Raw genomic sequence first — 9679 nt, forward strand, 5'->3', positions numbered from 1 at the left:
TAATATAGTCAAACAAAACTGAAGGGAAAAAAGCAGAGTAAAGGTGAAACGAGGGATTTTATCGGTTGTATGACTTCTCACTTGTCTTTGGAAAAAGACGACAAGTCACTTCTCCCTGCACAGCTGCACTCTGGCATTTGTTTAGGTTGTATCTACCCAGAATGCCCTGTGCTATAGTCCACTTCCTGCTTTTGGAGTGATCCCTGGTTGGTCTATGGGTCTACTTGGCCTAAAAATATCCATTTGGACCGTACCGAAACACAGCTTCTGGAGAGGATAAATTAAAAAGATACTCTACATTTATTCTCGCTTAAAATGGCTAAAATTATTTTCAGATAAAATCACTTCGGGTTAAGAAGGCTAAAATATCATCACCCAGCATTTCCAGAGAAACTTGTCCATTTTAAGCCCTAAACATTTAGTTTGGTGGTGAAGTGAGAGCATGTTGAGTTTAAAAGAGCTGCCTGAAGCCTTGAGAAAGAAGATTTTAACAACTTGTGTTAAATCAGACTGCTAAGAAAACAATCTACGGTGAAGAACACTGCCAACATGCCTCAGTCTGGCCTTCCAAAGCAAGCGTACCCCAAAAGCAGGCCACAAGATCCTAAAAGAAGGCTCCAAAAAAATTCTAAAACTTCACCACGGAATCTGCAGATAAAATATTATACTTTAACGAGGTGCGTGCAAGAAGGAAGTCTCACAGCAAAGGTATGTTGTATAAAAACAATGGCCAGTTTGATTGAACATTTCATCGTCAGAGGACCAGAAAGTGCTGCAGCCTCTGTGTTTTGGAATCTGGAGGTCGGCTGTGACCACAGAGTGTTCACAAACAGTTGGATGCGTTGGCTGTATTTTTATTTCCACGTGGCCGTCACTGACTGAGAGCAACACCCGCTCTCTGGAGAGCTGAGAGCAGGCGGAGAATATGTGTGACATGTATGATTTGAAAAAGCCAGAGCAGTTAGCGCAAAATAACAACAGGGACATAAATATCACAGTCAACGTGTCGTTTACGGAGACGAAAACAGCTCCTGCGGTTCTGCTGTAACATGAACCGCACAGTACTTGCCTTACAGGTGGAATCATGGCTCCTGATGTGGAGAGGAGTACATTTTCACGGTTGGATTAACTGTCTGTGGGAAAAAGAGGACACAAAGAATTCAGTGTTCTTCACTCCCAGCGTCTGTGCCTCATCAGATGGTTTGATTTCTCCCTGTTGCTCCCAGCAATGGCTAATTCGAACCAGTAGTCCCATCCTGAATGACCCAGGCCAAGAGCTGAGCTGTTGCAGGACGCTGAATTATTTTTTAATGTCTTGCTTAAAAACCTTTAACTGTGGAAAACGTTGAATTTTGCTGACTTAACTGCAGTGGGCCAAGCAGCCAAATCCAAATTCATAGATGGTTTTTCACATTTTTTTTAATGACTTGTGATTCTTTTAAACTAAAGCTTGGTTGTAAAGCTGAAGGAATTTGAGATGTTGCTTTCAAAACTTTTAATATATAAAAATCTGAAAAGTTCAGCAGGCATTTGCATTTAGACCCCTTGTGTCAACACATTTGTACAAGCAGCTTTTGCCACAATTGTTATTGCGCAGTTGCAGTTTTGTTGCATGCGTTGCACATGTATTTATTTTATTTATTTCGAACATGATAGAAATATGAAATCACACACATAAACAAGGAATGCAAAAGAGACATATTTTTGTACCACAATAATCTTAACATGCTCAAAAAAGAGTAGGAAGAAGAAATAAACTTATGAACTCCTACCCCATAAACTCATAAACAATATTTTCAGATGGACCCTTATTATTAAAAATATATATATGAATAAAAAAAACTTAGGTTAATTAATTTTCCATTTTATGTGGGCTTACATATGTCTAGACTCTAGAGACTGGATTTATCTGTTTCTTTTTTGTAATGCAGTTCAAGCTCAGGTAGATTGGATAGACATTTTGTTATTGCATTGTCACTAAGGGGCGTGAATACTATTGCAAGGCATTGTATGTATGCAGTAAATGTGGACGCTCACTAGTTTTATGGGGGATACAGTTTAACCAATACCAGATCGAGAGGGCATCATGGCAGCAGTTCTGAAGGTTTTGTTTTTAGATGAAGTGAAAAAGTACAAAATTGATTTTTTTTTTCTTCTGATGCAAAAATCAAAATTTTTAGGCTTTCTGGTACTGTTTGCATGACTTAGTCACACTGGTTACTCACATACAGTTTTTTAAAAAAACAAATATGGGGTCAAAACTAGAGATGTGCCGATCAGGTTTTTTCCTGCCGATTCCAATTCCGATCACTCATGAGGGCCGACCACCGATACCGATCACATAATTATTTATTTTTTTTAAATCATAAGCACTACCGGTTACATTATGTGTAAAAACATAATGTAATTCACCTGGCTGCGAAATGAGATACCGCCGATTATGATCGGTGGCCGATCGATCGGCACACCTCTAGTCAAAACATTATTCATGCCTTGTTAACAGTTCAACTAATTTTCAATGTTTTCCTAGTTGTTGTTGTTTTTTTTTTAGTTTTTCTCTTTTTTTCTTTTTTCTTTTAGCTATTTCAGTTTACATTTTGGGTCCCTTTGAAGCATGCGTCTTCAGCTGCTCGTCCTCTGCGGTGTGGATTTAATAGTTTGTATTTCCGAAGCATTCAGACCTAAAGGCCACCTCCGCATTTCACTGGTTTGGTATGTACCTTTTCTTTTCCACTTTGATATTATGACGTGAACTTGACCCACTTACAAATCCTGAACAAGATTTAACAGCAGAGCGCAGCTGGGAGCCGAGCTGGGATGTTTGTCAGCAGCAGAGCTTTAATGTCCCATCCGACGCGCAGGTAGCTGTTAATAAAAACATGTTAGTCACTTGGCTGAAGATGTTGAAAATGCAGTATCTCTGCGGGTTTCTAACGCAAAAGGAGGACTTTTAAAAGAATTTTTATGAATTAAATTTATAAGACCTGTAACACGATAGAAATGTACAAAATATAACTTACTATTTTATATGGTAGTAATGCCAAGCTAGCTAGCTTGAAACAGTTACCTAGCAACCTAGCTAGCTAGTTAGCTCGTTAGCAAGGGTATAGAATGTTTGGAGATTTAATACTGCTGCCTTTACAACATTTAAGACCTGTGATTAAGGCCAACTTATTTTTTTCTAATGAATTTGAGACGTTTTAAGGACTTAATTTTAGATATATAAATTTCTAACACCGTGATATTAAAGCATGATGAGGAAGGAGGCTGTACTGAACCACAGGCAGATGACCTGCACTAGGAAAAATTACAGTTAGCACCAAATGTTAACACCAAATGTTTCTTGTACCTATCTACTTCTGACTTAAGTTTGAGGAAGGTTGTTTCCACTCTTTGCTTTCAGCTGTGAGATGTTAGATGATTTTTTCTTAGGGGTTCAGCCTTTTGCAAGTGGATGAAAATCNTCGACAGTTTTTATGTCGAAGGAAAGATTTAAAGATTTAATCTGAGCACACATTTACTCAGGTTTTCACAAAAAGTCAAAGCTAAAAAATGGAATATGTAGGACAGTCGAGTAATGTTAATGGTGTGGTGTTATGGTGTGTGTGTGTGTTTCAGAGAGAGGTCTGCAAACAGACAGAGGTCTTTTATCAGAGCCGGTGGCAGAGTTGGGTCAGATGGAGTACCAGCTGCTCAAGTTCTTCACCCTGCTGTGAGTGGATGAAGGGGCACACACCACCTTCACCTTCTCCAACAGCTGACTCGTAGCTCCACACACACACACACACGCACACACACACACACACACACACACACACACACACACACTGGGCTTTAATGTGCTGATATAAATAGGAGGTGATTCAGTCACAGGAGATGAGAGCTGCTGAAACACTCAGTCCACAGAGAAACGCCCTCCGATGAACCGTTGTTCACCACAATGTCTCTCACATTATGTCACAGAGCGACATGCGCTTTGTCATCTATTTCTGTACATCATTTGTTTTATTAGCAAGCTTAACCTCCTGAGTGAAGAAATAGAGCTCAACCTCATTCACTCATAAAATACACACCCAAAGCACATATCATGCATAATAGTTGTAATCAGTATAGTTTTATGCAGCTGTTTTAGATTTAGACACAACATAAAATTAAAGGTGTTATAGATTTATGGCAAAATTGGGAAAAATCATCGGCAGAAACAATTAAAACGACCCAACAAAAAGATTCAACAAAATAATTTAAAATCTATAATCTTAGACGTCTAAAATGAGTCAATTGTTTTATTTACTTTTTCTTATTCATAATTTACTTTAGTATCAATATCCATATTTATTATTTGATTTAGTTATGTTGTAAAAAAAAAGTAATTTAATTGGGAAATAGGGTTATATTTGTAGGTTATTTCTTTTGCCCTTTAATTTTCACTCATAATAATTTATTCATTAGTTAGTTTCTGCTCCAGTCGTATGTTTTATTCATGTATTTCCTTCTTTCTTTCTCTCTTTCTTTCTTTCTCTCTTTCTTTCTTTCTTTCTTTCTTTCTTTCTTTCTTTCTTTCTTTCTTTCTTTCATGTCACAATAACTTTAAGTTTGTTTTTGTATTCATTTTATTTACAATTAATAATAATAAAAATTCTACATTTTTTCAGTTTTGATTCATAAAATGTAAATGTTTTTAAACATAAATGTGTGAATATGTCAAAAGAATTTATTAATCATAAACGTATTTTCATTTTCTCATGTTGTCCACAATGTTTCAATTTATTTTCGTTCATTTTGTAAATTCCTGCGTCAGCTGTTAGAGGAAGGGACGAGTTCAAATAAGACTAAGACTTTTTAAATGAAGAGAACTAAGACAAAAATAGAATGAAGAAAATAAGTTTGAAGGAAATTAGAAAACAGTAAAAACACAATACAGCAAATGTTTTAGCTTTCTTCTTTTCAACTGTTACGGATACATGACAGGACAGAAAACACCGCCCCCCAGTGTTCATTCAGAAACATTACAGCTCTCTTCCTTGGTGTTTACAGAAGCATCTAAATGTGTTTGTCTCTTCTTCTTTCATCAGAATAATCCTCCTCATCCTCTCATCGTGCTATCTGGCCTTTCGTGTGTGCAGTCTGGAGCAGCAGCTCTCCTTCCTCAGTAACCCAAATCTGCCCCTCAGAGAGAGGTAACACACCTGCAGGCAGTGTGACTAAAAAAAAAATAAATAAAGTAACAAAGACGGATATGTTTTCTTCAAAACAGTGGAAATCTTGTACATACTTAGATGAAATCAATTCATGTTTGTACTGAATAGCAAGTTTTGAGCAAAAGTTTTGTAAAACTTTTCATTGCCAACGAGCGCTTTTCGCACGCCATGAACGCTAGTGGAGCTATTTTTTTCACATCATATTTTGGTAACTTTTTCTGAGCTTTTTTCTCATTAAAATTACTCCCCCCCCTCTCCATAATGTAAGACATTTTTCTGGTCAAATTGCATCTTTATTCACCTAATATTACACAATATTCTTGTAATGACACAAGAATTCTCCTTGCCTGAACCTAATACTCCGCCGTACAACTCACAGGAGTGGGAACTGAAATAAAAGCCACTTTTGTGAGTCATTTGTAAAAAAAATTTTTAAAAAAAAAAAAAAAAAAATAAAACAAATTAAATACGGATTTGGTATTATTTCATTTTTAATCCATATTGCCCAACCTCATCTACTTCACTAGTTCTGTTGCTAAGAATGTAAGGACATAATAATTATGCATACAGGGATAAAAACTATCTGTGCCATTAGGTTTCCACTAACAACACTGTCTTCTCCTGTTCCAGGTAACCTCTGCCTTCCACTTTAAACCCTCTCTCTTCAAGCTTGGAGCCGATGATGCCCCCCCTCCACCCACCACCTCAGCACAGATCCAGGATCAGAACAAACCCTCCATCCCTCCTCGGCTGCATCATCAAGGTTCCAGGCATCTATAAGGTCCGGGACGACCACCCAACCCAAGATCACTTCCAGACTATGCAAACAGACTGTATATTTATTTCTAAACAGAAAGTAGATTTTGTTATAGATTGTCAGCAGTTCATATCGCAGATGTGCTTCAGTGTGAAAAGTGGGGGGAAAAAAAGATGCTGCTGAATCCTCACTGCTCTGTTGTGCAGACGGATGAGGAAGACGTTTGATGTTAAAATATTGAGATGTAAGTAAAAAGGAAATGTTTGTATTTTTTGATGGTTGCCAGCGTGAGTGAGCCGTTTGTTTATATCAAACATATTTTTGACTAATTGAGCAAACTAGTTTAATTTTAGAGGGAGAGTTAAAACTAGCAGTAACGTTGCACTTTTTCTTGTAAAGATGAAGTCCGAATCGTTTCAGCCACATCGCACAAAAAGTGTTTTTTTTTTTCTTCAGTAAAAGGTACTCAGTTGTCATCTTAAAGGTATTCACAGAAGAAGGTCATGTGAGCACAGAGATTTCACTTGTTTCTAGTGAAACAGAGCAATAATAGCTTTAAAAAAAAGAGTGGAGTGATTAGATAAAATTTTGTTTTTCATCACATTTATGAATATCTGTGTAAAAAAAAAAGTTGCTTGGATTCTTTTACTCAAACATTTCAAGTGAAGATGTTAGTCTTTAAGAGTCAAACAGAGTGTTTGTTTTATGATGTTTGTCTGAGGATATTTAATGGATTTTCTATGGATGATGATGTATTTCTGGATGCTTTTAAATTAAATCTGCGACTATGTTAAAATGACAAAGACTTTGTAGCTTTCTGCTTTGCTTTCCGACAAAAAGAGCGACAGTCTTGAAATTTTCTTGTTTATCCTGTTCTTTAATTGCCTTTCAAGATGAACTGGAAAATCACTGAAACTTTATCCAATGTTGTAAATCAAGGGTAGAGAAATATTAACTTCGGGAAAAAGATGCTCCTCTACAAGATGTAATTGATTTTGGATTGTGCTATTTGTAATTTTTACCTCATAATAGACCTTAGCCTTAGCCTGGCCATTGCCTTCCTTCACAATTTGCTCGATTCTCATCTCTCTTCACAGCTTTGCCTGGGCTTTCTCCCATTGACTTGGATTCTCTCCTGCAGAATTTCAACCGGATCAATAAGTGAACAGAAGGAAAAGTCGTGAACGATGATGTTGATTTTCTGCGTTGTGTTAGAATTGTAATCTGCCTGTAGTTTTGGCAACAGCAGTGGAGGAAGTGAACAAAGCCGTTCAGTCCACGTTGGCCTCGCTTCCAAATATTGAATTAACAGTAACGGCCATCTTGCTCGTCTCGGTTCTTCTCTCTTTGCGGTGGACGATGGTTGTTTACAGTGCAGGGAATTTCTGGTAAGCTTCATGGCATCAAACTGGCATATTACATACGTCACGCCCAAATGTTTACAATTAGGTAATATTTAAAACCTCGACAGAGTCCACGCCTGCGGGAAGCGATTGTTTCTCAGTAGCCCAGAACCTCTGCACGAAGTGGAATGACGTGTTTTTAGAAAATACATGTGGAATATTTTCTAAAATGATACAGAAACAATTCTGAAGTTTTTTCTTCAACTTGCTGAGATTTATGGCGGATTACTTCACTTAAAACTGGCACTTTTTCCATCAACAATAAGTAATTATTGACTTAAAACAAGCTCTTGTATGTTGCTGAAAAGTTGTGAGATAGTTTTCTTATTTCAAGTGTACTAAAATGTTTGCGGTAAAAACTAAACCAAAAATACCAATAATAAGATTTTGTTTTTGAAGTGTAGTTTTTTATTGCTGAAGAAAACGGATGTGCTGTCATGGGACACTGTCCTGTGACTGCAGTATTCATTTTTAGTTTTCTTCTTCTTACTCCTTAATGTATCCCAAAGTTTTTCTGCTTTGTAATTCAGTCTGTCGTGAATCAAAACGTGTAGATGCTAATCATTTTCTCATGCAGCATTTAGTTTATCAGTCTCAGCAGGACACCAACTCCTTCCTGTCTCTTTAAAAAAGCCTCTGCAAAAAGCTCAGAGCAGCAGAGCAAAGGGAGCTTTGGTGGGGTTGAGTTGAAGCAGATGGCCAGACGAGCTGCAGCCACCTCCTTTCCTCCAGGGAGTCGTATTGTCTGTCCTGGAATGCTGCTCCGCTGACCTGCGACCCCCCTCGGCGTGAGCGAGGAGGCGGACTGTGACTTCATGGTAACGATCTGTGTCACACACTGTAAAATCATCACACATCCGAGGCGACAAAGCTGGAGGACTTCCAAGAACCCATTACATCAGAGGGTCGTTAAATGTGTCTGAGTTAATGTGTGCAGCGAGCGCGATCCAAATGTATTACAGCTGGCGCTTTTATGAAGGGAGGCCTGCTGCCGCCTTAACTGAAAACAGAAAAAAAGAGGAGAAAAAAAAAAAAGCATTTCTTCCTGGCCGAGGTGATTCTGGGACGGAAATATTGTTTCTTGGATGCATTTTATATTAGAATGAAGAAACAAAATGAAAACATGAAATGTTTTTTTTGTTATATATATTACTGCATATTCAGTTGTTTTGACATGTATTATAAGGTATTTCATATAGATTTTAAATACAACTGGGGATTTTGGTAATATAGTCAAACAAAACTGAAGGGAAAAAAGCAGAGTAAAGGTGAAACGAGGGATTTTATCGGTTGTATGACTTCTCACTTGTCTTTGGAAAAAGACGACAAGTCACTTCTCCCTGCACAGCTGCACTCTGGCATTTGTTTAGGTTGTATCTACCCAGAATGCCAGGTGCTATAGTCCACTTCCTGCTTTTGGAGTGATCCCTTGTTTGGTCTATGGGTCTACTTGGCCTAAAAATATCCATTTGGACCGTACCGAAACACAGCTTCTGGAGAGGATAAATTAAAAAGATACTCTACATTTATTCTCGCTTAAAATGGCTAAAATTATTTTCAGATAAAATCACTTCGGGTTAAGAAGGCTAAAATATCATCACCCAGCATTTCCAGAGAAACTTGTCCATTTTAAGCCCTAAACATTTAGTTTGGTGGTGAAGTGAGAGCATGTTGAGTTTAAAAGAGCTGCCTGAAGCCTTGAGAAAGAAGATTTTAACAACTTGTGTTAAATCAGACTGCTAAGAAAACAATCTACGGTGAAGAACACTGCCAACATGCCTCAGTCTGGCCTTCCAAAGCAAGCGTACCCCAAAAGCAGGCCACAAGATCCTAAAAGAAGGCTCCAAAAAAATTCTAAAACTTCACCACGGAATCTGCAGATAAAATATTATACTTTAACGAGGTGCGTGCAAGAAGGAAGTCTCACAGCAAAGGTATGTTGTATAAAAACAATGGCCAGTTTGATTGAACATTTCATCGTCAGAGGACCAGAAAGTGCTGCAGCCTCTGTGTTTTGGAATCTGGAGGTCGGCTGTGACCACAGAGTGTTCACAAACAGTTGGATGCGTTGGCTGTATTTTTATTTCCACGTGGCCGTCACTGACTGAGAGCAACACCCGCTCTCTGGAGAGCTGAGAGCAGGCGGAGAATATGTGTGACATGTATGATTTGAAAAAGCCAGAGCAGTTAGCGCAAAATAACAACAGGGACATAAATATCACAGTCAACGTGTCGTTTACGGAGACGAAAACAGCTCCTGCGGTTCTGCTGTAACATGAACCGCACAGTACTTGCCTTACAGGTGGAATCATGGCTCCTGA

At 38.1% G+C, this 9679-nt stretch overlaps 1 protein-coding gene across 1 annotated transcript; it reads left to right on the top strand.

The window, feature by feature from the left end:
* The first annotated feature begins 3489 nt into the window (after positions 1-3489).
* LOC103135954 (GRAM domain-containing protein 2-like) lies at positions 3490-6755 on the top strand. The gene is made up of 3 exons (XM_007548993.2): positions 3490-3712; positions 5073-5177; positions 5829-6755. Exons 1-3 carry the CDS (start codon positions 3597-3599, stop codon positions 5830-5832), a joined length of 225 nt encoding a protein of 74 aa, XP_007549055.1. The 5' UTR covers positions 3490-3596; the 3' UTR covers positions 5833-6755.
* Positions 6756-9679: the final 2924 nt, after the last annotated feature.

Source organism: Poecilia formosa, unplaced genomic scaffold (genome assembly GCF_000485575.1).
Source record: "Poecilia formosa unplaced genomic scaffold, Poecilia_formosa-5.1.2 Scaffold29, whole genome shotgun sequence".
In the NCBI taxonomy this organism is placed as follows: domain Eukaryota; kingdom Metazoa; phylum Chordata; class Actinopteri; order Cyprinodontiformes; family Poeciliidae; genus Poecilia; species Poecilia formosa.

Coding starts and splice junctions, on each gene's coding strand:
- LOC103135954 (XM_007548993.2), top strand. CDS start 3,597: ATGGTGTGTGTGTGTGTTTCAGAGAGAGGTCTGCAAACAGACAGAGGT. Junction 3,713..5,072: donor CTCAAGTTCTTCACCCTGCT/GTGAGTGGATGA, acceptor TTCTTTCATCAG/AATAATCCTCCTCATCCTCT.